The sequence below is a fragment of the Macaca mulatta genome, chromosome 17 (genome assembly GCF_049350105.2).
Source record: "Macaca mulatta isolate MMU2019108-1 chromosome 17, T2T-MMU8v2.0, whole genome shotgun sequence".
In the NCBI taxonomy this organism is placed as follows: Eukaryota; Metazoa; Chordata; class Mammalia; order Primates; family Cercopithecidae; genus Macaca; species Macaca mulatta.
The window spans coordinates 106,424,754-106,451,954 of NC_133422.1; the positions used below are offsets into that span (position 1 = coordinate 106,424,754).

Below are 27,201 nucleotides of genomic sequence, written 5' to 3' on the forward strand. Positions count from 1 at the left end.
TGACGTCCCCTTCCCCGGAGAAACCCATCCGTACTAGATGGATTAGTTTTAAAGAAGGCTCGGGCACAGCGTGATCTGCAGATGCGCGTCGGGAGCGTGACTGATAGGTCTATTAAAATCACGCGTGTGGGAGAACGGCACTCATGCTCCCGCGTTTCATTCCCTCAGCAAAGACTGGGCACTGCAGATTTCTGTCTCCGGAAAATTCCAGTTAATTCAAGAAATCCATCCCGGGACGTGTGCCCCCGAAGGCGCACTCCAGGCCGGCCGGGGCTCCAGCGCCCCCTCGACCCCGTCTGCCTCCGGCCGACTCCCGCCCCCGCCCCATCCACACTCGGCCTGAGCCCAGGGGCAGCGGCTCCGGGGGCTTGGCGGCAGAATTTAACCCCAGGGCTGAGTCCTTCCTTGGAAACGTCAAGTGAAAAGCAGACTTGGCCTTGGCGCGGCTCTTTCCAGCGTGACTATCTGGCGAGATTGAAAGGCCAGGCCAGATGGGGAGGAGTGAGCGGGGTGCGGGCCCCGTGGCAGGGACTGGGGGACCGGGTGCCCCCCGAATCCTGCGGGGTGGGGCAGCGTCAGGACCGAGCGATGGCCGGCGGGGGGGCTTGCTTGGAGGCCCAGGCCGGGAGGTGGGGACGCAGGGATCCCCTCACCCAGTCCTCTGCTCCCGCCCCAGCCGGGCTTTGGGACCACCTCCCCTGGCCTGAGGGCGAGCTCTCCTCTCGCTTCCTCCCCGCCTCCCCAGTTCTTCCCTCCCTCTCTCTCTCCTCCCTCCCCGGCCCTTCCTCTCCAGCTGCGCGCCCGCCAGGACCACGCTCCTCCCGCCCCCGGGAGCCGATCTGCGTCGGCTGCTGGTCCCGACGTGTCCCCTCCGAGCGGGGGTGGCCGGGCCTACTCGGGACCTCAGGCCTCCCGGGCGTACCCCCCTGCCTGCGCCTCTCCAAGTCGCCCTTTCTCCGGCTCTACCCGCGGCTGAGCCCCGCACACCGCGCCGCTGTCCTTTGGGTCCGGGCACACTGCGTTCCCTCCCCGCCCCCGCCATCCACTCCCACCGCCTCTCCAGTCCCTGCGCCGACTCCACCGCCCTTTGACTCCCGCACCGAGCTGCGTCTCCGCCGGCCTCTCTCAGCGCGGCCCGGCCTCCTCTTTGTCTTTGAAGCTCCCCCGCCGAGGCTCGCGCGCGGCTCCCCTCTCCGTCCCTCTCCGGCCCCTGGGCGCCCAGTCGGAGGCTCGGGGCGGGATGGGGCAGGAGTCTGGGGGCGGCCTGCGCTCCCCCTACTAATCCCCTCATTGCCTCGGCCGCGTCCCCGCAGGCTCCGGGCGGGAGGGCGCAGGGGTCCCCGGGCGCCCTGGGAGCCCATCTCCCTCCGGCCCGCGCCGGTGTCAGCCGCTGGCGGGGGGCGGGTGGAGATTAAGATGAGTGATGCGAGGGATGGGGCCGAGGGTTTTGTGTAGAAGGAGAGCAGGATTAGTGGAGAGAAAGTGCTGACCCGGGGTCGGCCGCAAGTCAAACCCTTTTACACTCAGCCGGCGGAACGAGCACGTCTCGGGCCGGACGGCAACAAGTGGGCGCGGAGGGAGGGGGAAGAGAGGCCGGGTACCGGCCGAGTCCGGGGTGAGAGCGGGGAGGGGGAGGGGACGCGGCCACAGCGCCCCAGGCCCGCAGCGTCCTCGGGGACGGACGCCGAGGGGGGCGCGCACCAGCTAGCCGGGCGCGGACTGGGGCCTGCAGGGCGTGACTGGCTGCCCCCAGGACTCCATCTCCTTCAGAAACACCTGCCTTTTCCATTTCCCGGGGTCGCTTCGGCTGCTCCTCTGGAGGGAAGACTGGGGAGAAAGCTGCCTGCGCTCTCTGCCCCAGAGGCTCTGATTTAGAAACTGTTTCTTAATTTCCATAAGAAACAAAAAATCACAGGAAGGCCTGGCTCCTCTCCCGGACCTGCGTCCCCAGGCTCTCCAGGAATCTTCGCCTTATCCGAGCTTCTTCGCAGCCCTGGATCTATTTCTGGAGGGCGTGTGTGACGCAGAATCGGGGTATAAAATATCAATGCTGTTTGTCACTACACCGCCTTCTCCACCCGGCGGTGCGCGTGGTGTTTTTCATCGCAGAGGGAAAGCCGCGGCTCCCCGGGAAAGGAGTGAAAACCGAGAGTGGGTGAAGAGGAGAGGGAGGTCAGGGGGCAAGGGAAGAAAGCAGATGAATGAATCTTCCTTAGCAGCCAAGCTGGAAATTTGTGCTGAAAGTACAACAGCAAGAGTTTTCACATGAAAAACACATGAAGAACCCAAGCAAGTGATAGATCCAAAGACAGAAAATGATCCTCTATTTTGATAGTAAAAATAAAAAGAACAGAATTGACGTATTTTCGTCTAAATTACTTTTTATCCGCCGATATGAAACACCAACACTCAAACAAAAACAAAGAACAACGCAGTTTTTAAAAACAGCACAAAACAAGCAGCTCTGAGTGAATGACCTGTCCACAGCTTACCCTGGGTGACATGGGGGCACTGTGGTGGAAAATGGGTTCTGAGTTCAAAATCAAGCCACAGAATGCCGCCTGGCAAGTTGCTAAGCGTGACTTGTGGGGAAATCGTGTCTGCGGCAGAAACGCTGGACCTTGTGAGTAATTCCCAATGCCCCGTAGGCAGCTGGCGAGGCTGTAATTGCCCTCGGCCACTTCAGAGCAACCATGTGGGTGCATTAAAGACGTTGTTTGTGGAGAGCAGCAGGTCATCACATGCAAAGCCTTGAAATAGTCAGCCAGTCAAATCAGTGGAAAAAATCCGCTTTTGTTAGATTTTGCAGTTTCAGGAATTAGGCATTCACTGCAGAGCTGCAGTTTTGAGAAATTGCAATGTCAGGCATGTTCCCAATGGGGAAATATTGTGAGTGTGGAGGAACGTGAGATGGGGTTTGACAATGGGGAAACTGACAAGAGTCATCACCCAGACATTGTTTTCTCTCTGAGCACCCCGGAAATGCTAACGAGAGATGATATTTAGTGGCAGCAGTAGCACTCTGTGCTAGTCCTATGCACTGGTAAGACACAGAAACGAGAGTCTTAGGCGGCTAAGGAACTGACCTGGGATTTCACAGGATGGGTCCCTGGAATTTGCAGAGCAGAGGTGCCTTCTAGCTACCTAAAACCTATAAACGGTAGACTTGTGGTGTCAAGATCAACCTGAAAAAATTCAAAGCAGAGGCCAAGTTATCATTTTCGTTCTAAGTAGCAGAATAGAAGGAAAGCCAGGTGAGAAATATTTTAACCTCAGAAAGGATTTAGCAACCTCATGCTTTAGGTAATTCAAACTCTAGTGGGACATTTCAGTAAGTGGAAAAGCCTGAACTTCAGTGGTGAGAGTGTCCAGGTAGAGGGAGAAGTAGAAGCCAGCTGTTTATGTTAGAATTGAACTGAAGAATGAAGTTTATCCTTGTAAAAACTGGCCGTTTTCACCATGTCATTATGCAGGTCATAGATTAGCTCTGTGACCTTGGGCAAATGTCCTTACCTCTGAGTCCATTTCCTCAGATGTAAAACAGAAATTACAAAACCAGCCTCACAAGGACACATCATCTAAGGTGTATGCAGTGCCCAGCAAAAAGGAAGCACTCAATCCAGAATCATCTGGAGTGCAAGGCCGTGTGAACTCAGGGCACATCCAATGGACAATTGGGACATTAAGTGCCAGATCTGGTCTCGGCAGGAAACAATGGAAATGATACAAACTACAGTCTTCCCACGTATTCATATTAATAGTGATTTCTCTTTAAAGTTGCTTGACAGTTATGACATTCGTTCTTTCATCTGTTCAACAAGCGTTTATTACAAGTTTGTTATGTGTTCAAGTTGAGTATTAACACATGCTATGTGTCCAGCCTGTGTCTGGGTGCTAAGGATGCAAAGATCACCCCGACAGGGCTCGTCATCTGGTGGGTGAGAACGATGAGCGCACAGGCAAGTATGATGTCGAGGGTTATGGGTGTGTGACACAGGCCTACACCAGATGCTCAGGTAGGGTGCTCTTGCCCAGTGTGTGAGAACCAGGGAAGGTTATGCAGAGGAGGCAAACCCACAGTGGAGCCTGTGACTTCCTGGTGCTCCAATAAATATTCCCTCAGGTGGCCTTCCCATGAGACGTGCATGTTGGATGTACTTTATCGATAGATTTGAACAGCGTATATATGATAGCTGCTTTGTTTTTTAATGAACGATTGCTTCGGATTGGTCTTGGTGGTCAAGATTGAAACTTGGAGGTTTACAAGGGCAATGGTCTTTCAACATCAAGGTGCATGGGATCACTGGGAGAGCTGGCTCCAAATTCAGATTCTCAGACCCAGTGCTGCTGGTAGGCTGCTTCTGGGGCTCCAGTGGGCCTTAAGGATCTGCCCTTTCTTAGGCACACCTGGGGGAGATTTTGAGGCCAGTCCCGGATGACACTTGGGAAACCTGTGTTAGGAGATGGGCCTTTTTTTTTTTTTTATGGTAAGTAGCTACTAAAGCTGGATCATTTAAATTTGAGTAGCTATTTATTATTTATAAAGTGCTCTTACTTAATTGTTCCATTGAGATGATTTTTGAAAAAATTAAATTAGTGGAAGAAGAAAAAAAATTTTGAGCTGAATTATCAGAATCTTCCTAATATAAAAGACTGATGTACTGATTTTATTTCCATTTTCCTATGCGTTGTGTTTAAGCTGCCTGTCAATATAGCCTGACTCTCCTGAAGTGCAGTCAGTGTGGAACACAGGAAGCATACACCACACATGATCTTTGATTTAAAGAAAGGTTGATTAAAAGGAATAAACAAACTCATATACTGTGTCTTATCAATTTCTAATTGTAACAAACTAATTTGTATGTAAGTAGACTGGCTCCGTGCAATCCTTATGAATACAATATGGTCCAAAACACTCATGTTATTGAGCGTTATTTTAAGGACCTTTGAAACATCAGAGAAGGGCCATGTAATAGTGCCACAACAGAGTTGAATTGCTTCTGTCCAGTAGATCATAACTATAATAATAGTGATGATATGGTATGTGGCTACTGAATGTAGCTACTGAATTTCTCAATAGTATCATCTGTAAAATGGGAAGATCTTGTTAGAAAGGCTTGATAGAATAAGTACTTTAAACTTCTTTGAGAGGAAGGGGTTATGCAAATAGAAGGGGCAAAACAGAATAAATTATAGTGTGTCAACAGTACTTTATCTACAAAGCATTACCATACTGCTGCTCATAATGAAGAGAACATTCATTATATTTATAGATACAGATACAGATTAGGGGATGGTTGTGGAAGAACTCATTCTCTGTTTGAATAGCATGTAAAAAAATAAATTTTAAATAAGAGAATTTTTGAAAATTTTTAAAATTTAAAATGTTTATTTAGAAAAGTTATATATTTTGCTTTTCAAACTGAGAATAATGCTTTAAATATGTTCTTAATATTAAAATACTATGAAATCTGGATAACAAACTAAGTTATTTACTTACTTGGGAATTATATACAATTATTGAAATATTTTAACCAACACTTTATTATTTGAAAATGAATATATCACCTGTAGCATTTGCAGAAAAATAAAATTATATTTAAAATCACAGCTCAAATTAAATCATGCAATTGCATTAAGATATAATAAAAGCAAAATAGATCATTTTAAATCAATCTATAAACTGAAAGCTCAGTACCAATTTGAATAACATGTTTTTACTTAATTTGAGCCAATTCTGATGATATTAAATTAGGTTTGAGAAAAATAGAACATGTGCAATAACATTTTAAGGTAATTTCATCACTTGTGAATTTTTTTCAAAACTTAACCAAAGAAGGGCCAAGGTCCCAAGTTTGCCCCTGCAGCCCCCGCGAAAGGGAGTCCTCAGCTGGGTGAGTGAAGCCTGACCTCCCTGGAATGTGTCCTGAGGAAGCGGGGATCCTGGGAAGAGGGCCCATGGAGGCAGGTCCACCCGTCATCACCTGGCCTCCCCGAGCACAGCAATTGTGTCTGGCTAGACGTTTAAAGTTTTTATTTCCAGAATTGGCACAGTCCTGGGCACATAGCAGAGGGGCAATAAATATTTACTGAGTTGAATTCAGTACAGCAGGGCAGACGCAAGGATCAGCACTAGGAAAGGCCGGCCCGTGTCGGCCCAGGGAGTCCCTCTGTCCCTGTGGACACGGGGCCACCCGTCCTCATGGTGGGGCCGTGCACCCCAAAGGCTCTGTCACAGAACACCAGGAACGTCAGTCATTGCCCAGCTGAGCTGCTGCTGTGGTTATTAAGAAGACAGAAAGCACAGTCCAGCGCCCAGAGATGAGGTGCTGGAAAAGGCGGGGAGATGAGCAGCCTGCTTCTGCTGCATGGCGGGGCGTGGGCCCCTCCGCAGGTGCAGGAGAGCTGGGGAGGGTGCAGGAGCTTCTGGGGGAGGAAGCCACGCGGGTGTCTGTGTGAGGTCAACACTGGACCTGGGACCGCGGGCCAGGGAACCCGCTTTCCAGCCCTGAATTCCCCGGGACCTGCTGCGTAATTCCGCACGTAGTTTGGTGCAAGGAATGCTTGTAGGTTGTGCTGTTGTGTTGTACTGTGCTGTGCTGTTTTGTTATATTGTATTGTTACACTATGTTGTGTTGTACTGTGCTGTGTTGTATTGTGTTATGCTGTTTGGTTCCGTTGCATTGTTTTGTGTTGTGCTGTATTGTGCTGTGTGCTATGTGTTGTGTTGTACTGTGTGTTGTGCTGTGCTGTGTGTTGCGTTGTGCTGTGTGTTATATTGTGCTGTGCTGTGTGTTGTGTTATATTGTGCTGTGCTGTGTTGTGATGTGTGCTATGTGTTCTGTTGTACTATGTGTTGTTTATTGTGCTGTGCTGTGAGTTGTGCTGTGTGCTGTGTTGTGCTGTACTGTGCTGTGTGCTGTGTTGTGCTGTACTGTGTTGTGTTGTGCTGTGTGTTATATTGTGCTTGCTGTGTGTTGTGTTATATTGTGCTGTGCTGTGTTGTGTTGTACTATGTGTTGTGTTGTGCTGTGTGTTGTGCTGTACTGTGCTGTGCTGGTGGTGTGCTGTGTGTTGTACTGTGTGTTGTGTTGTACTATGTGTTGTGTGCTGTGTGCTATGTGTTGTGTTGTACTGTGTGTTATATTGTGCTGTGCTGTGTGTTGTGTTATATTGTGCTGTGCTGTATTATGCTGTGTGTTATGTTGTACTGTGTGTTGTGTTATGCTGTGCTGTGTGTTGTGTTATATTATGCTGTGCTGTATTGTGCCGTGTGCTGTGTGTTGTGTTGTACTGTGTGTTGTGGTGTTGTGCTGTGTGTTGTACTGTACTGCGTGTTGTGTTATGCTGTGTTGTGTGTTGTGTTATATTGTGCTGTGCTGTATTGTGCTGTGCACTGTGTGTTGTGTTGTACTGTATGTTGTGGTGTTGTTTTGTGTCGTGCTGTGCTGTATTGTGCTGTGTGCTGTGTGTTGTGTTGTGCTGTGTGTTGTGTTTTACTGTGTGTTGTCATGGTGTTTTGTGTCATGCTGTGCTGTGTGTTGTGTTGTACTGTGTGTTGTGTTATGCTGTGTTGTGTGTTGTGTTATATTGTGCTGTGCTGTATTGTGCTGTGTGCTGTGTGTTGTGTTGTACTGTGTGTTGTGGTGGTGTTTTGTGTCATGCTGTGCTGTGCTGTGCTGTGTTGGGTCCTATTATATTAAGATAAGGTGCACCGGGCTGGTTCAGGCACATGGAAAGAGCAGGCCAGGCAGGGAAGCCCCACGCCCTGCCCCAGACTGAAACCAGAACTGTGAGGGACCCTGCTGGGTCACACTTCGGCTTTGTCCTGGAGCCATCGGATCTTGATGTGGAGATAGGCCCACAGCTGGCCCCGCCCACTGTGCCTCCGGGGCTGGGTTACGGTTCCACTTTTTGCCAACCCTTGCTGCAGCGTGGATTTGACTGTGTTACTTGCTTGGCTCTTTGAAATATACAAAACTAGGAATTTATTTTTGATCATCAGAATGATTGATGTCAGCACAGTGCAAAAGAAGCAAAAAGAGATAATTTTATATCAATTATGTCACCCTTCCCCAGTGACAGGGTGGTGCCTTGGGACCCACCCCAACCTGATCCCCGATGCCTGTGGTTTCTCAAACTGTGAGCCAAGGCACCCCAGAGCTCCACAGGCTCAGGACAGCTTTAAATTCTGAGGGAAACGGCAATGCTGGCCACTTCCCAGGCCCGGTGAGCTGGCCAGAGGCAGCTTTAGACTCCTAGGGTGAACTTGCAGCTACACCCGTCTGGATGACATCACATCTTTGTGAAAGTGGGTTCTTGGCAGTTGCTGTGTCAAAAGCAATTCCTGTGGGAAACGTGGCGCAGACCAGGAAATGCAGGGTTGGGCGGAAGCAGAGGCAAGGCTGGAGAGGCTGTGCAGCTCAAGACAGGCACGTGCAGACCACCGGTACGCAAGGCTGGTGTGCAAGAAGTGAGGCGAAAATATTATTTTTTATTTCAATCTGTATGTGTCACTTTAAAAAATGGCTGCTACGTTATTAGAACAGAAATATATATGAAGTTGTTTGAACTTAACTATTTAACAAACAGAATAGTTAGGCATTTCAGCTTGGGGCACTGCAAAAAATCCCTGGGGGTGCTAAGGGTGTTAAGAAAACTTATACTATTCAAATTGATACTGAACTTGTAGCCTACAGATTGATATAAAATTATCTATTTTTGCCTACATTGTGTGTTTATGCAGTTATACTATTTAATTGAAGCTGTGGTTTTAAATACAATTTTAGCTTTTGGCAAATAGTTGCTACAGGTGATGTGTTCATTTTTGAATAATAAAGCATTGGCTCAATTATTTTAAGAATTTTATGTAATTTTCCTTAGTGTGGATAATTTGCTTTGTTATCAGTATTTCATAGTCAGTATTTTAGAATTGAGACTACATTTCTAGTAGTATTCTCAGTTTAAAGGCTGAAATAAATTTTTTTTTTTAATGAGCGAGAAGGCTTTTACGTTAACATCTTACTCAGATTAACATAACCAAATTTAAATCTATGCAAGTCAGACAGAATTAGAGATGGCAGAATGCTAGCATGTGTGCGCTCACGTGCTGAGCAACTTCTAAAGCGTGTCCATCAGCTTGTCGCCTATTTCGGTCACAGATGCTCCCCGTGCAGGGATTTCTACGAACTTTCTAAAGAAGATGCTTAGTCTAATAGTTTTGACCATCAGCAAAACTGCTCCAAGAGTTATCCTAGATTCTACCTTTCTATTTCATTTCCTTAACTGTCCTAGAAACAATTCTGTTCCAGTTCATTCTTTCTTTCTTTTTGGGTTCAGAGTTTTCTTGTCTCTAAGTAAACCATCAGGTTACACAGTGTTTGTAGTTCCGAATGTCACGGGCGGTTATGAGGGGCAGTTTAAGCGTGCCACCAGCAGCGAGACTGTGAATTATACATGATAGTGACAGAAGTGACCAGTCAAGTCCATGTGCAAATGTAGAAGCTTACAAAGGAGAGGGGTCAGTCCTAAGTGATCACTGGCACCCTGAAACCAAAACTTTTCATTCACCTTTTTATTTTTTTGAATAACTATTTTATCTTACATGTTCATCAAATATATACCTATCTGGGGAAAATGCTCCCTTTGAAAATGATAACTTTTGGTTATGCATGTTAAACTACTTGTTTCAAAATTAATTAATTTGATTGTTTGTTTGTTTTGAGACAGGGTGTTGCTCTGTTGCTCAGGCTGGAGTACAGTGACACTGTCACTACTCACTGTGGCCTCCAGGGACCAAGTGGTCCTCCCACCTCAGCCTCCTGAGTAGCTGGGACCATAGGCACACACCAGCATGCCTGGCTAACTTAAAAAAAAAGGGTTTTTTTTGTTGTTGTTGGGTTGTTTGTTTGTTTTGTTTTGTTTTTTGTTTTTTGTTTTTTTGTAGAGACAAGGTTGCCCAGGCTCTATGTTGCCCAGGCTGGTCTTAAACTCCTGGGCTCAAGTGATCCCCCTGCCTCAGCCTCGCAGTGTGCTGAGATTACAGGCATGAGCCACCACACATGGCCAAAGGCATTCTATTATTCTACAATTTACTTTCTTATTTTTTTGTTGTTGAGTAAAATTGAGAAAGACTGAGGAAAATATGGGGCAGCAATGAGAGAAGGAAGTGAACAAGAGCAAGAAGGTTGTTTACATTTTGGCCAGTATTTCACTGGACCCCAATTTGAGCAAAAAATGAAAGACATCAGACTTCCTTACCTGTTGTCACCCATGCTCAGTGAAAAGGCATAAAAATAACCTTCAACAACCTTATGCCTATTGAAGTAAGAACCCTGTAGTGTAGTCATTTAATTGCATTTGTATTAGATGTGATTAAATATTTTGGTTGTATGTATTCATCACAATGACTGGACCTTAGAAATAAATAATTCAGGCCAAGAAATACATGGAACATTAAGGAAGTTATTAGGAGCAAGGAATTACCTACAAGCTAGAAGTGAATCCAAAGCAGCGTCAGAGGTGGGTCACATTGGAAAGACCAAATGTTAGAAAGACAAGGAGATTTTGGTGATGAGGCCACCCTATCCAGAGAGATGCTGCTGCAGGGTTGATCAGGGCTGCAAAGCATGGATCAAAGATGAAGAACAAGTATTAACAGCCTCTACTTATGCTTTCGAAGGATTATTTTAGGAGGATGAAGTTAGGAGAATTTTTAACCTTCCTGTGTGTACTAAATGGGACCTCACTGTGTTAGTTTCTGGGGGCTGCCATAACAGTACCACAAACTGGGTGGCTTAAAGAAAAGAAATTTATTCTTTCACAGCTCTGTAGAGAAGTCCAAAATCAAGGTGTTGGCAGGGCTGGTTCCTTCTGAAGTTGTGAGGGGGTCAGTGCCAGGCTCCCTCCAGCTTACAGTGTTGCTGTCATCCTCGGCGTTCCCTGGTTTGGGGACACCTCACCCTGATTGCTGCCTTCACCCTCACAGGGCGTGCTCCCCAAGTGCATGGATGCCTGGTTCAAGTGCCCCTTCTTTCAAAGGACAGCAGGCGATGGATTAGGGCCCACTCTAATGACCTTGTCTTGACCTGTTCATCTGCAAATACCCTATTTCCAAATAAAGGCACATTCAAAGGGGCTAGGGGTTAGGACTTTCACATTATTTGGGGAAACACCATTCAAGCCATAACGGGTGGTGACTGGTAATGACACTAAGTTTTCTTGCCTAGTAAATAGTCTGCATTCTAAAGGCCTTGGTACTGCTTAAAAAAGAAGTAGTTTAGTGTTTCATGAGCTTTCGAATACCCTTGCTATCCCCTAGACCTGTTTGCACACAGGAGCTTTTAATATGTATTCCTACCAACTGGTTACCCTCTCAATGACCTTGAATCTATCCTGAATTAATCACCTACATCATGGCACTGTAGAAGCCACAGCAGCCCAGAGGGCACTTCTTGTTGCCATGTTAAGACAGCACGTAGTGGCCACACTAATGTGAATTCTACCCCAAACAACACGGTCCCTCCGTTACAGCAGAAAGGAAACTGAATAACTCCCAGATGCCACCTGGGAATTATTTTTATTGTTACTAAACCACCTTCATCCCTTCGAAAGAATGCAGTGCAATCACATGCAGTTCACATACATGATCTCATACTATCCCCACTACATCTCTGAGATGTAGAGTTACTCCCCCTTTTGTAGAGTGAACAGACTAACAGGGGTTAAGTAATCTACCAAAGGGCATATTGTCAATGAACAGAAGATTCAGGATTAAAGCCCAGAGCTGACAGACTCTAATGCTAATAATATAATCCATATGAACATTTCTTTAGAAGGCAAACAGTATCATAGGCTTCCAAGGAAAAGAGCAGAGGCATGCTTTGTTCAAGTCCATCCCTTGGACCCATTCCCCAGCAGCAACCTCAAAGACTTCTTGTGGCATTTTTCTCACATATTTATCTCCATATTTCTGGATTATATGTTTGTATTGCTTATTCTTGATTTCTTAATTATAGACGTCATTTATTCAGACCTTAGTGGAGACTATAAAGCTATGGTGTTCTTTCATGTTCTTTCCTACTCCCGTCTTTCCCAAAGTAGGTACATCACTGGCTTTTGTTAAGTGAATGCCCAGTGTTTACCTTATTTTTAACGTAGAAGTATTGTTCATGGCTGAGCCCAGGGTAAACGATGACATTTCCATTCTTGGGAAACTGTTTGTTTTACCTAAAGTTTTTAACGGTCTTGTTTTGTGAGAGTTGATGTTGTTCAGCCCTCGGTTTTCTATAGTCCTATCACAAATTCTTTCCAAATTCTGCATCCGTATTAGTAAACACCTTTAAATAGTATGTCCTGCAAGGTTGAATACATCAGAGACTTTATCAGCTCAATTTCTTCTTGCAGTCAGGCCTGGGGGGGGCCTCTGTCCCCTTACTGCATGGTGGTCATCATCACATTTCATGTCACCTCTCTGCCACGGATCTCCCATTGTCCACATCCCATGTCTTTTCTTGCTGGATTTCCTTTCTTGTTTTGGTAAGTTATGCCTTCTAATAGGCTGTACAACCCTAGAGTGACAGTTTAGCTAAGTATTGAAATCTAGGTAAAAACTAATTTTCCCTTGTGATTTTATCTCCAACACATGATGTTGCTTTTGAGCAATCCATACTGTTTGTGTTTTACACCTTACTGAGGGATACTTGATATGCAAGAAACTGTACACATATACCATATACAATTTGATACAGTTTGACAAATATATATATCCATGAAATTATCATCACAATCAAGATAACAAACATATCCATCACCCTTAAAAGTTCCCTTCCCTTCTTTGCAAACCCTCTGTCTTACCTCTCTCCACCTACAAACAACCACTAATCTGCTTTTTGTCACTATGGAATGGTTTGCATTTACTAGAATTTTGTATACATGGGATTTTATAGTGTGTGCTTTTTCTTGTCTGGTTCTTTTCACTTAGCATAATGATTGTAAGAGTTATCCATATATAGCATGATCAATAAGCCATTCCTTTTATTGGTGAGTATTCCGCTGTAGGGAGAGACAGTTGTTTATCCATAAGTAATGTCGTCCTTCAATCAACCAGCTACATCTCCAGTGCTGAGTCATCACAGGGGGCTAGTGGCGATCATCTTGATCAGTATGACAAATAGTAGTGCCATCATCGCAAAATGTTCTAATGAGCAATACTCTAACGTTCTATAGTTTTAGCTCTCACATTTAGGCATTTTGAATTAATTTTGGTATGTGACATGAGGTAAGTGTTAGTATTTTTTTGTGTATTGTTACTCGTTGTTCTAGTATCATTTTTTGAAAAGATTATTCTTTACCCGTTAAATTGCCATGGGACCTTTGTCAAAAATCGATTGACTGTATATATGTGGTTTTACTTCTGGACTCTTTATTCTTTTACATTGATCTATTGATCTATATTTATGTCAATACCACACAATCTTAGTTACTGTATAAGTCCTAAAAACAGGTAGTGTAAATACTCCAACTTTGTTAGTGTTTTTCAAAGTTGTTTTGGCTCTTTTATGTACTTTGCATTTCCATATATATTTTTGAATAAGTTTGTCAACGTCTACAAAAAAATAAAAGTCTTCTGCAGTTTTAATTGAGGCCTTATGGAATCTATAGATGAATTTTGGGAGAACCAATATCTTAACAGCATTGAGTCATCAATCCTTCAACATGTTCTATAATTTCCACTTATTTAAATCTTCTTTAGTTTCCCTTAGTCATGTTTTTCAGTTTTCAGTGCAAAGATCTCATACATCTTTTGTCATATTTATCCCAAACTATTTTAGTTTTGGATTCTTGCCATAGACATCCTGTCATGTGCAGATAAAGACATTTTTATTTCTTCCTTTCTAATCTGATGTCTTTTTTTTCTTATCTTATTGCACTGGCTAGAACAGCAGTCCCCAACCTTTTTGGCACCAGGGACCAGTTTCATGGGAGACAAACTTTCCATGGACAGGGGTGGGGGAAGATGCTTTCAGGATGATTCAAGTGCGTTACATTTATTGTGTGCTTTATTTCTATTATTATTACACTGTAATATATAAATGAAATAATTATACAACTCACTAGAATGTAGAATCAGTGGGAGCTCTGAGCTCATTTTCCTGCAACTGAATGGTCCTATCTGGGGGTGATGGGAGACAGTGACAGATCATCAGGCATTAGATTCTCATAAGGAGCCACAACCAAGATCCCTCATGTGTGCAATTCACAATAGGCTCCACGCACCTATGAGAATCTAACGCCATCGCTGATCTGACAGGAGGCAGAGCTCAGGCAGTGATGTCGACATTGGGGAGCAGCTGTAAATACAGATGAAGCTTTGCTGGCTCCCACCTCCTGCTGGGTGGCCTCGTTCCTAACAGGCCACAGACAGGGACAGGTACCAGTCAATGGCTGGGCAGGGAGCTGCGATTCCCAGGCTAGAAGCTCCAGTGCAGTGTTGGAATGAAATGGTGAGACCTGGCATTCTTGTCTAATTCTTGATCTTAGGAAAGCTTTCAGTCTTTCATGTCAAGAATGGCATTAGCTATAGTCTATGCTTTTTTGATTCCTAACTTTTTATATGTAACCTATTTTTTGTTTAGTTTGCTTTTTTAAAAATCTGATCTGTAGTTTTTCTATGCAAACTATTTTGTTGTCTGTTTTTCTTTTCTCTTTTTATTACTGGTTTTTGAAGTTGCATGATGATGTGTATTGATTTTTTGATTTCCTGTGCTGGGAATTTGGTGTACTCTTTCCATCTTGAAAGTCATATCCTTCAATTCTTAGAAATTTCATGAACTGTTTCTTTAAAATTTTCTCCATTTTTCTCTGGTCTTCTTTATGGAATTCCTATTAGAGATCACATCTTTTGCATCATCTTTTGATTTTTATATTGTTTCTCTCCTTTCTCTCTCTCTTGCTCTTTTGGTTCTGTTTTCTTGGATAGTTTCTCACATTTATCTTTCACTTATTTCATTGATTTGTTTTTTTTCAACAATCATATTTTTACCTTCCAGGACATATTTTGTTCTCTGAGGGTTTTTTTTTTTTTTAATATCTTTTTGGTTTAAATACTGTGCTGGTTTCATTCATGAATTGTAACATCCTCTGAGATTTTATGTAAATGCCTCTACTTGTCCCGAATGGCTTTGGCTCCTGAATCCCTTTGCGTGTTAATTTTGGACTTGGCCTTTCACGTAGGGGCTTTACTCTAATGTCTGTTTATTCTTTTTATCTGTTAGTACTTTTAAATGAGGCACAAAAAAGCTGACTGGAAGCTTTGGGAGGGGCTGTATGATACCTGGCAGGTTTACTGCAGCCTGAAACTTGAATGTTTCATTGCAGGAATATCCAGATGTCAGACATGTGTAGTTTTGGGGATTTCTCCTCTTCTTGAATCCTTTCGTTTCTCTAGAGAAAAATTTTGCCATCACCTACGGGCGTTCTTGCAATTGCACAGAAGGGGACGGAGGGACCCCCAGTTCAGGACATAAGCTCTCATGTAGCAGGTCTCTTTTCAGGGCAGCCCTTCTCCCCTCCCATCTGCTACACTTGCTGTCTCCTCCTCTACTGCCTCTCTCGTTCCATTTTCTGTAAATGAATCTGCTGCGTTGGAGGAGGGGTCGCTGCTGGTGTGCTGGGGAGGGGAAGGGACTTCCAAGTCCGGCATCTCTCCCGTGGACTTCAGACTCCTTTTAGTTCTATCATTTCAGACACTGTACTTTCAGTTTCCAGGTCCTTTCTGGTTCTGTAGTAAGATTGGCATATCATATCACTCACTTTAGGCATTGCATTAGCTTCTCTTTATTTCTGATCTCCAAAAAATTTACTGCTGTTCATAAGCCAGTAGAGCCTCCTCTCCTTTTTGATATTATCTAATTTTCATGTTAGTGGGGTTACAAGAAAGAAAAAAAACAATAAAACACGTGCTGAAATCTCCAAGTTTAACCAGGAGTCCCCCACACTGCAGTCATCACCTGAATGGCTTTCCTTGGCGATGCTGCCCCCATATCAGAAACCTAGAGAAGGTCTCAGGAGGTTTTGCTTCCCTGGCTTGTAGGCCATCTTAAGGTTTTGCATTGCTAATCATATCAGAATTTTCTCTTTTATTAGGTCTTGGACATTCACTGTTTCATCTCACAAAATCCTCTCCTTTTTTTTCCTTTGTCTCCCTGTGTCCTTGAGCCTTATGGAAAACCAGAGCCAGCTTCAGTTCCTCAACCTTTCTTCTCTAAACACCAAGTTCCACCATTGACAGAACACTGAGGTTCGTGCACAGTCACATGGGCACAAGTAAGGCGAGCTCAGAGGCTGGAGTGGAGTTCCATACGAAGCACAGGAGATTATCCTGGCTCCTCAGGAGACACGTGAAGACAATGCGATGAGAGGTCCTTTAGGCATGGAAAGTGTTTGCATCTGCTGAATCCCCATCCATCTCGCATCTCCATCTCTAAATATGCAGTTTCGGATATCTGTGAATACCCCCTATGAAGTGCCTGGTTGGCAGGGGCCTGGGGTGTGCAGCTCTGTGTCCAAATATGAAATGCCCCAATGCCAGTTGCAATTGTTTTGATTTTGATGTTAGGGTCTAATGTTAGCTGTGACCCTCTCCTTTCCCTTTTCAACTTGAAGAGACTGTCTTCATTTGAAATAGGGAAAGGAAAGGGAGTGTAACTCTCATAGGAGTGACAGGAGCCACCCCACACTGAAGCTGCCGCAGAACCTTGAAATGGAAACATTTCTGCAAAGGGTATTCTTAGAAATAGGAACCACGGTGATAAATACCACCACCACCACCAACAGCCCCAACACTGAGGCCAATCACCAGGCACACTCCGGCAGACAGGGAGAACACAGTCCACAGAGGGATGCCAGTCCCTACAGACGACGAGATGATCTCAGTGCTATTATGTAAGCGGTAACTTAGGGTAATTATTCTACCTAGTCTGCGAACATGGAATTTTATCTAATGGCCAGAGATATCCAAAGAATTGCCACAGAAAGCCTTTCACAGAATTATTAAGTGATTCATGGGCCCTATTCAGAAATGTCCAGAAATAGAAAACGCACGTGGTATTTATAAAAGGGTTAATTCATTAATCTCTTCTCTATCACAGAAAAAGTAGGCTATTGCTGGGACCAAAGGTCCCCAAAATAAAGTCAATGAAACTATTTTGGTCCAAAATTTAGAGACGTTCTTTGAACATATAAGCGAAATGGACTCAGGGATCTACAAATCAAACAAATACTCAAAAAAAAAAAAAAAAAAAAAAAGCATTTTATGGCAGACCATTGTATAAGCGTCAGAATTTGGATAAAGAATAAATAAGGAAAAATTTTTTTCATCTCAAAATACACATACATAGCTATACTTAAATATAACTGTGTCCCTCTTCTCACTGGTACATAACATATACAAAAAAGACAAAATGGAATTATGGCTGGTATTGGGACTATTTAGATGATTCCTGTATAATCTGGAAAATGTGTATGATGTAGCATTTATAGAGCACAAATGTACAATTGTGTGATGTGTCTTCCACTATTACACCAAAAGCACAAAACACTACAACACAAAACAGTTTGGTTCAGCTTTTAAAATAAAAGGAGGAATTTAATTAAGCAAACAGACAAAAAATCCTTTTAAATATAAGTTGGAAAAATCTTTCTAAAATTATTTTTATAGACACAATATCCTGCAGAGTTTTTTAGTTTGAAGTGAGGAAACCCAGTGGTTCAATGAGAAATGGATTTGATGAAACATTGGCTCTGGCAGCCTTAGGAGCTAGCTTGCCAACTCGATGTTGAAAAAGTTGATGACAAAAGGTTCCTGAAATCAAATTTTCCTCTTTGGACTCCTTCTAAAATGCCTCCAAATCTGATTTTCATAAAATGAATTCAGGAAGCCAAATCTGTCTTTATCCTATGTTATTATGTGAGAGAATTTTCCATGACCTCAAAGGGAGAACACACGTTTTGGTGAGTTTGTGAGTGAAAATCTTATTATAATTTATTTCCAAGAAAAAAAGATGAATGATCCAGAACGTGCTCACACTCACGTGTTTACCTGTGAAATGCGTCCTGCCAACACAGAAGCGGGACGCTCAGCTGGACCAGGGGGTCTCAGGCCACACTGAGTTCACCCGTGTGTGTGGAGCAAGCGTGTTCAGAGACAGCATCCCTAAAGACTCTCTCACCTCACTCAACAAGTAAACAGGACCTATGGATCCAAAGTTCTAGTACACAGAAACATGACATTTTGAATCATCTGAGAAATTCAGTTTCCTTTTAATAAAATAAGGAAAAAATGAAAAACTTTTTTTATACATTTAAAAAGAGCATAGGCTGGACACAGTGGCTCATGCCTGTAATGGTAGCACTTTGGGAGACTGAGGCAGGCAGATTGCCTGAGCTCAGGAGTTAGAATCCAGCCTGGGCAACATGGTGAAACCCAGTCTCTTCTAAAATACAAAAATTAGCCAGTCATGGTGGCAGGCGCCTGTAATCCCAGCTACTCAGGATGCTGAGGCACAAGAATTGCTTGAACCCAGGAGGAGGAGGTTGCAGTGAGCCAAGATTGTGCTACTGTACTCCAACCTGGGTGACAAAGAGAAACTCTGTCTCAAAATAAATAAAAAAGAAGAAAGAGAGAGAAAAGAAAGAAAAAGGAAGAAAGAAAGAAAGGAAGAAAGAAAAGAGAGAGAGAAAGGGAGAGAAAGAAAAGAAGGAAGGAGGGAGGGAGGGAGGGAAGGAAGGAGGGAGGGAGGGAAGGAAGGAAAGAAGGGAGGGAGGGAGGGAGGAAGGAAGGAAGGGATGAAGGAAGGCTGTTCAACACCAGCAAAAGTTACAAGAGGAAAAATTAAATAATTGTCCACACCATGCATGTAAACTCACACTGATTGAATGGCAACATTTGGTTTGAATATTTGAATATTTTTTCAGCTTTTCTTAAGGCATACTCATGTATCAGAATTACCTAGGATGTTTCCAAAAAGTGTGGATTTCTGAGTCCCACCCAATAGTAGATAACCATATTAAACACCCCGTCATCTGGGGGTGGGTGTATCTCAGAAATCTTCATTATAACAAACCATCCAACTAACTGCTTTGCATATGAAACTTCAGAACCACTGTGTTCAGATAAGGCCTTCACTTCTTTCCTAACATATTAACTAATGAAATGAAAAAAAAAAAAAATCACACCTGAATTTCCCTAGTGTATAAATTTCTTCCTATGCAGACACTGAGTCATTCCAAACTCTGGAAGTTGAGTTAATTATTTCAACATACAAAAAAAAAAAAATTAGGCCAGGCACAGTGGCTCCCTTCTGTAATCCCAGCACTTTGGGAGGCCAAGATGGGCGGATCAGCTGAGGCCAGGAGTTCGAGTCTAGCCTGGCCAACATGGCGAAAACCCATCTGTACTAAAAATACAAAAAAAAAAAAAAAAAATTAGCCGGGCATGGTGGCAGGCACCTGTAATCCTAGCTACTCAGGAGGCTGACACAAGAGAATCTCTTGAACCCAAGAGGTGGAGGTTGCAGTGAGTCAAAATTGCACCACTGTACTCCAGCCTGGGCAACAGAGTGAGAATCCATCTCAAAAAAAAAAAAAAAGATTTTTACAAAATTGACTTTAAGACCTCAGAGCTGTGTTATGACCACTTGAAATTTGGCTGCTACTGAGGAACTGAGTGTTTAATTAAAATAAATGTAAATAACCACATGGGGCTAGTGGCAGCCGTGTGGGGTAGTGCAGACATTGATCATTTCTATCATCACAGCAAGTCCCATCGACAGCCTTGTCTTAGACAATAAACTGCAGTGCCCAGTGCTGCCCAGCTGATTTTGAGAGTGCCTGGATATGTGTGGAAGTCCCTCAGCTTTTTTGCAGGAAACCTGCTTGAGTAAAACGAGGGATTACTCACTTACATTGTATTTTATTTACACATGAGACAAGCTATTTTGTATACTGCATTGTGTTTATGGACGAGACAGACATTGTAATCAGAAGGTTTATAGATAAAACGGAAATATTCATATTCAATTGTATTTTTCAGTTCTAGAGTTCTCATGTGTTTTCTTTCCAATTGTTTTTGCTTCTCTATTGATATTTCCTATTGGTCCCACAATACTTTTACGTTTTCACTTAAATCTTTTAACCTATGTATAATGGTTGTGTTAAAGTCCATCGTCTTCATTTCCAGTCAGTTTCTTTTGACTGATTTTTCTCCTTACATTTTTCTCACATTTCCTTGCTTCTTTATATATCTGGCAAGTTTTTATTACATGCTGGACATAGTGGATGGCACCCTGTTGAACGTCTGGGTTTCGTTGTCCTCATCTGAAGAGTATTGAAGTTAATGGTGGCAGGCAGTTGATTTACACGCAGATCGACTTGATCCTCTTAAGGCTTGATTTTAAGCTTAGTTAGTGAACGCCTGGAGTAGTCTTCACTCTGGAGCTGGAGTCACCTTATTCCTAAATCACGTCCGCTCCAGGATATTAACTGAGTGCTTGGTGTGTTCAATGAGGTCTCTCCATACCGATTTGTTGGTCCTCATTGTCTTCCAGCTCCGTGTCAGTTCTGGAATTTCTACTCAGCTCATCTCCTTGGTAGTTGATCTTTGCCTGCTGTTTCTGAGTCTTGCCTTAGCAGGTAGAGCTTAGTATTCAAAGATGCCAGCGGGCCTCCCTGTGGATTTCCGAAGCTTCTCCTCTGAGCCATCGGCCTGTGCTCTCCTGCAGCTCTGCCGCGTCTCCTACACTTCTCGACCTAGCGGGACAGCCTTGTCCTGCCTGGGCTCCTCTGGGCTCTGCTTTGGGACGGCTCGTGGCAGGACGCTGGGCAATCTTGGGGCTCACCTCTGTTATGGCCCTTCTTTCAGGGAGCACAGGCCTGCACTCTTATTGTCAAGTGTCTGAAAACACTCTTTTCATACACTTTGTCCAACTTTATAGATTTTTAACAGCAGAAGGTCTAGTTAGATACCAGTTTCATCATGACCAGAAGTGGAAATGCACATGGAAATTAACTGTCACAGCTAAAAGAACAGTGAGAATTTTCAAACAGTTTAAACGGTAGATCTCCTACTAAAAGAAATTTGCCTAAGAGGACACAGTCCAAATAAGTCAAATATACTTAAGTCGAGACAGTTTTCAGAATTTAACAGAACAGTAACTTGTTACATAATTTCATCAAGTTCTGGACACATGTCCACTATCCATTTAAACATGAAATCAGAAGGACCCCGTCCTCGCACAAATATGGTCCATGGGACTAGAAAGCAAGAACCATTGGTTCTTCTGGATCCAGGGCACCTGCTTGTATAACTTAGGCTGACACTTTGCTCCCTGACTGTGTGCCAAGGTACCCTGGGACCTCACAGCAAGCTCACAGGGGTGCCTACATTGATATTTTCAGCGTTCAAGGAAAACAGTGATAACTGTCATCTGTGGACACTGCACAAACTAGTAGCCCAATGTGGTCCACGGTTCCACATGACATAGGGCCACAATGCTCATGGCAGCAGCCTTGTCTCTGTGAATCTGGGTTTTTGACAGTTGCTGTGGTATAAAAGCATGTACTCCACAAAAATCAAAGTAGAACGTGAAATGAAGGTGGCAGCGGCAAAATCTGCTTCCAATGGCAGGCACACACAGGCCATTAGTAAGAAATTATGATTATTGAAGCATGTAATTACAATCTCACTCTTCTGTCTCTCTTTTTGGAATTCTTTGAGGTGGGGGGAAAGAGGGTTATTTACCGTGCAGTTTCCCACAATCTGGGTTGCAGATTGCATCGGTGGTGTCCTTTATCACTCCCTCTGCTGTGAGTTTTCTGGGAACTGACGGTTGGCCTCAGAGTCCTGATACTGTTCAGGTTTGATTCGAGGGTGAAAGGGAAGCAGCGCGACTTCCGGGAGTTGGCGCCATTGAGGGTTAATGTGTGAATCCATTCGTTAATTAGGAGATGCGAAATGCTTTTTCAAATTCTATCGTTACTATAATGTATCAGCTATAATACTTCTACAAAGGAAAAAATATGCCTTCTTGACTGTTAGGTTACCCAGTGGTAGAGTTAGTACAGAAAGCCAGAATGCACATCTTTCCCTTTATTTGCCAGTTTTCAAAATAGCGAGTTGGTTCCTTATATGCACTTTGTTTTGTGCATTTAGAAACATTATTCTGAGAAGGGGTTCAAAGGCTTCACCAGAGTGTCAAAGGGGCTAATAGTGTCAATGGAACTCCCGTTTCAGACTATTCCAAGAGTCACAGAGGTCAATTTGACATCTTGGGCTTACAACAAGGATGTTAATTTTAAGCCATGACCTGATTTAAGATTAAGTAAATCAAATTTGCCCTTGGGTTTTTACCAATGTCAACACTCCCAGAGTCCACTGCTGTTCAACCTCTTCTCTTCTAAGACCCAGTGGATCTCCAAAGTGATTCCAACCAATCACCACTTCCTTTGTCTCCACAGCACTCAATCTTTGCATCTTGGTGGTTGGTGAAATTCCACCTTAGTTGCACTGTGATCTACACCATATGTAGACCCTACAGTGGTAGCTGTGGTATAGGGGGCACCAATTTGAAGTCAGATGATCTAATTCAAACGTTGACTATGCTACTTACTAGCTTTGTAAACATAAAGCACATTGCTTCATGTTTTTGAGCTGGTTTCTTCAAATAGAAAATGGTAAAAATGACATATAACTTGAAGAACTGTTTTGAGAACTAAAGAAGGAAATATTCTTGAAAGACTGAGACATTAGAGGTTCTCAGCAAATATTTGTTAAATCTGATTCTCAGTTCCCAAATGCAGGGGATTTGTTCATTAGATCTTTGGTATTGGCCATAGTAGTAAAAGAAAAATAATTATTGCACTGTGAGATAGTTCCAATTTAGGGTTATAAGCAATAACACATTCCCATCCCTTTCAGCAAACTCTCTCTCTCCCTCCCTCTCTCTCCCTCCCTCTCTCTCCCTCCCTCTCTCTCCCTCCCTCTCTCTCCCTCCCTCTCTCTCCCTCCCTCTCTCTCCCTCCCTCTCTCTCCCTCCCTCTCTCTCCCTCCCTCTCTCTCCCTCCCTCTCTCTCCCTCCCTCTCTCTCCGTCCCTCTCTCTCCTTCCTCTCTCTCCTTCCTCTCTCTCCTTCCTTCCTTTTTTTCTCTTCCCTTCTCTTGTTCTTATTCTCCCTCTCTGACTCTTCATCTGTGTCTCTGTCTCTGTCTCCCTCCTCCCCATACGTGTCTCTCTCCTAGAGGCGCAGCGCTGAGCTCTGATAGTCAGAGCTGTGTGATTCTGAAATCTCCTGAGAGCAAGCCACACTCCACTCACAGCATGGCTGATCTTCCCTGGGTTCAACAAAGCCACCCCAGTGAAGACATTCAATGCAGTTGGCTTCTCACTGCCCTGGCTTGAAATGGCCACATCGGGCTCTAACCTCGAATCCAGTAGCTTCTGTACTGTGTCTCAGCCACCCCTACACCGTCACGGTCCATCCCATTTGGTTAGTCTGAAAAACCAGCGATGTCCTCAGCACTCCCCAGGTTTCTTTTTTGTGCTCCTCCCTGGTCAGAACCCATGTCCATTTCTGAGAACTGCAACCTCTTGCAGCCATTCGCCCACCAGGCCCTTCTCTTCTCTTCCAGATGGCTTGGCGTCTTCTTCCGAGCAAGTGCGGCTCTCGGGCCAGGCCTGAGCCTGCAGCCTGTGTGCCCTCCGTCATCAGGGCCCCCTCTCAGGATAGGCTGCATCAAGGGTGGAACGGCGGACTTCCAGGGACACTTCCAAGTCGTGCCCATGCAGGTTTGGATGTTACTATTCCTACTGATTCCCTGTGTCTCCCTGAACCTGTTTCCTTATTTGTCACAAGGGCATGAGAAACACTACCTCAGCCTTGTTATAAGGATAAATAACAGTTTTTTTGTTTTTGTTTTTGTTTTTGTTTGAGATGGAATCTCACCCTGTTGCCCAGGCTGGAGTACAATGGCATGATCTCGGCTCACTGCAACCTCTGCTTCCCGGGTTCAAGCAATTCCCCTACCTCAGCCTCCCGAGTAGCTGGGATTACAGGCATCCACCAGCACGCCCGGCTAATTTTTTGTATCTTTAGTAGAGATGGGCTTTCACCACGTTGGCCAGGCTGGTCTCAAACCCCTGACCTCGTGATCCGCCTGCTTTGGCCTCCCAATGTGCTGGGATTACAGGTGTGAGCCACCGCGCCCAGACAATAGCAGATTTAAAGTGTCTCATGCCTGGCGTGTACCAGCAAACCTTAGACACTTAACAGGCAGCAGCCCCTTTCCTCCTCCCTCCTCTTCCTCTGTCCAGGGAAAGGCTCTCCCTCTATTTTGGTCTGCAGGGCCCTCCTCCTGGTCCACAGTTACCCTCAATAGTGCCGCACAGCTCTGTGGTGAGACCCAGCTGTGGAGTCACACTGCTTAGGTCACACCCAAGGCTGACACTTGCTATGTGGTTTACAATTAGGAAAAGGAGACAGGGCTCCTAAGAAGATTAGATGAGGTGGTGACGGTGCAGATAGCTGGGCTCCTGGTGCACACCGTGTTCTTAGCAAACACTGTGGTCACGACAGTTGTCCCCTCTCTGGGATCCTCAGTGCCTCCTGCCGTCGGCCTCCTCTCTGCACCCCTGCAGCCCCTGCAGCACTGTAGCTGCCGTCACTCCCCGCTCTGAGCTGAGTTCCTTGCAGAGCTGCATCCTCCAAGCCCCTCCTCCCTCCTGGTCCTGCCCCTCCACTCCACCCTGCGTCATCCTGTGCGGGCTCACAGTGGCCTTTTACTTCTCCCCACACAAGGAACATGCTGGGAACTTCCACCAACTGGACTTCCTATGCCCTTTTAGATAAGTGATAGTTCTTCCTCCTTGAAGTCTCTCCTCCCTTGGTATGTAACTCCAAGCAAGCTATATTCAATGTACACAAAACCATTTAGCATCTGTCATGGTTTCTCACTGTCTGTAGGATGACGTCTAAACTCTTTAGCGGGGCATTCACGATATGATTCCTGGAAAATAAGGTTCTGGTCTTATTTTCTCTGTTCCTTCATAGGCACCCCCACTCCCCAGCAATATCAAAAAATGTTGCAATTTCCCAACCCCAACATCTTCTCCTACAACTCCATGCATTTGCTCATAGCACATTCCCTGCCTTCTCTGCCCTCAAGCAGAAAATTCCTACTTATCCTTTAAGACTTAATCCACTGCCAACCTTCTCAGAGAAGCAAGGCCTCCTGGAGCCATGCAGCAAGGGACTGGGGGAGCAGGGTTTGTTAGGTCCTCGGAGCCGCACCTGAACTGCTTGGAGCCAGCTCTGCCCACAGCCCTGGAGTGTGTCATTGTGCACGGGTCCTACAAATCCTGGCACACACGACAGTAAGGACAATAGCAAGCCTGGGTGCTGTGCTCACTCTCAGACTGAGGCCAGAATGTTTCCGGATCATTCTCTGTCTCTGAGAGCATTTCCCTGACCCTATTCTAGTCCCCACACAGACAGTTCCAAGGCCTGAGAAATGAGCTGTGTTCTGAGCCCAACTGCGATCCCGTTCGTGGTAAGTGAAAGTGAAATGTGATCATTCCACAGAATTAGAGACTGGAAAGAGCTTCTGATTTTGGAAGAACAATTTTTTAAAATGGATTTGTATGCATAACATCCATTGCAGTTGGTGACGGTGGAGTCAGTGACTAATAAAAATGTCATTTCCTGTGATTTTTATAAATTACAGTAAATATGCCAGTAATCACCCACATTAGCTGCTAAAATGCAGGCAGCCAGCTGGAATAGAGGCCAGGGGACCCCACTGAGGCCTCAAGAGGGAGACCCCACAGGTGCAAATTGACACCTAGGCAAACAGTAGTTAATACATGCTAGAATTTGGAGAAGGGGAAAAGTGTTAAAATAAATGTATGTCAAGCAGGCAAATTTGGACTTCTCCACGAGGATCTGTCATGTCAAACAGGAAATCGCTATAAATTACTTGTAATAGTAAAAATCTTGTCATTTATAACCTTTAAGGCAACAGGCTCATTTAACACATCAACTCACAGATCATAATCTAAGAGAGTCGGCCTGGGTATTTATTTCACTTTTAATGTGTGGAAGCTGGGGCAAGCCGTGCATGAGCTGCAAAAGCCCCCACAGTGCTCTGTCGGCTCTTCAAGCTGTGGGACAGGCCAGAGAGATAACGGCCTGAGGCTTGTGGGATGAACACGCCAAGATAGGAAAGCCGTTCCTGCTCCTGTAAAAATTAAGATGTGCCTGAAAATGTCATGCCTTGGTTAGTCTCGTAATGAATAAATCCAAATAAATCCCACCATTATTCTGTTTATTTGTTTTACTTATAAGCTATTTGAAGTCATTGGAGCTGAAAGTGTGTTCCAACACGCCACGCACGTTTAGAGTATCTTGTAATCATCTTGCTAACCAGTGCACAGACGAATGATGAGTGGAATTCTGTGTTTATTTCAGATACCTCAGTATACACGGCCCACAGTTAAGAAACCACAACCTGAGACATCGTTTTAAAGAGATGAAAATGCCTCCCCTCAAGTGGTCCAGGAGTGTGATCCACAAAGACGAACACACAGAACCATCTTCTGCATTATTGGAAAATTCAATGGAAACTAGGTATTTATGAACCAGACGCTTACTGCAGTTTGCATGTACTGAATAGACATTTGTGGATTAATTCATCTAGGGTTGGGGGAGAGGTTCCAAGAGGAGGGTAAAAGCGAAAAACAGCCACAGGCCCAGCTGACCATTCCCTTCAGTGAGAAAAAGACCCTGCAGGCAGCATTGAACACACAGCTCACATTCGCACATGCTTGGCATCAGGAGCCGTGAGGAGGAGCAAAGTTGGTTTCCAGAAAGATGTTAACTCACAGTTGCACTTCTCTCCACTTCCCTTGCTCCTCTCCCTGGCCTCTCTACATCTCCCTGCTCTCTCCTGCACCAGGGCTTGGTCAGTGCTTAACGCTGGCAGGAACCACAAGTGCTGTCTGCTGCAAGTTGCTATGATTCAGATGCCACTCACGAGGCATGGGCAAGTGTAAGCACACAGGAACACACATGCACACCTGCACAGGCACACGCAGCCTCTGTGGGGCATGTTTAGAACGCCTGGGTCTGCTGGTGGGTACCTTTCCCCTTCG

The 27,201-nt window shown here is 44.6% G+C and overlaps 1 protein-coding gene across 1 annotated transcript in view; it reads left to right on the top strand.

The window, feature by feature from the left end:
* Positions 1 to 26,677, top strand: part of LOC144336198 (uncharacterized) — a 228,380-nt gene extending 201,703 nt beyond the window's left edge. The window contains exons 2-3 of the mRNA XM_077974062.1: positions 23,685 to 23,841; positions 26,519 to 26,677. Coding sequence (XP_077830188.1) covers positions 23,685 to 23,841; positions 26,519 to 26,575 — 214 coding nt within the window. The 3' untranslated portion in view covers positions 26,576 to 26,677. The remainder of the gene's footprint in view (positions 1 to 23,684; positions 23,842 to 26,518) is intronic.
* The last annotated feature ends 524 nt before the right edge of the window (positions 26,678 to 27,201 follow it).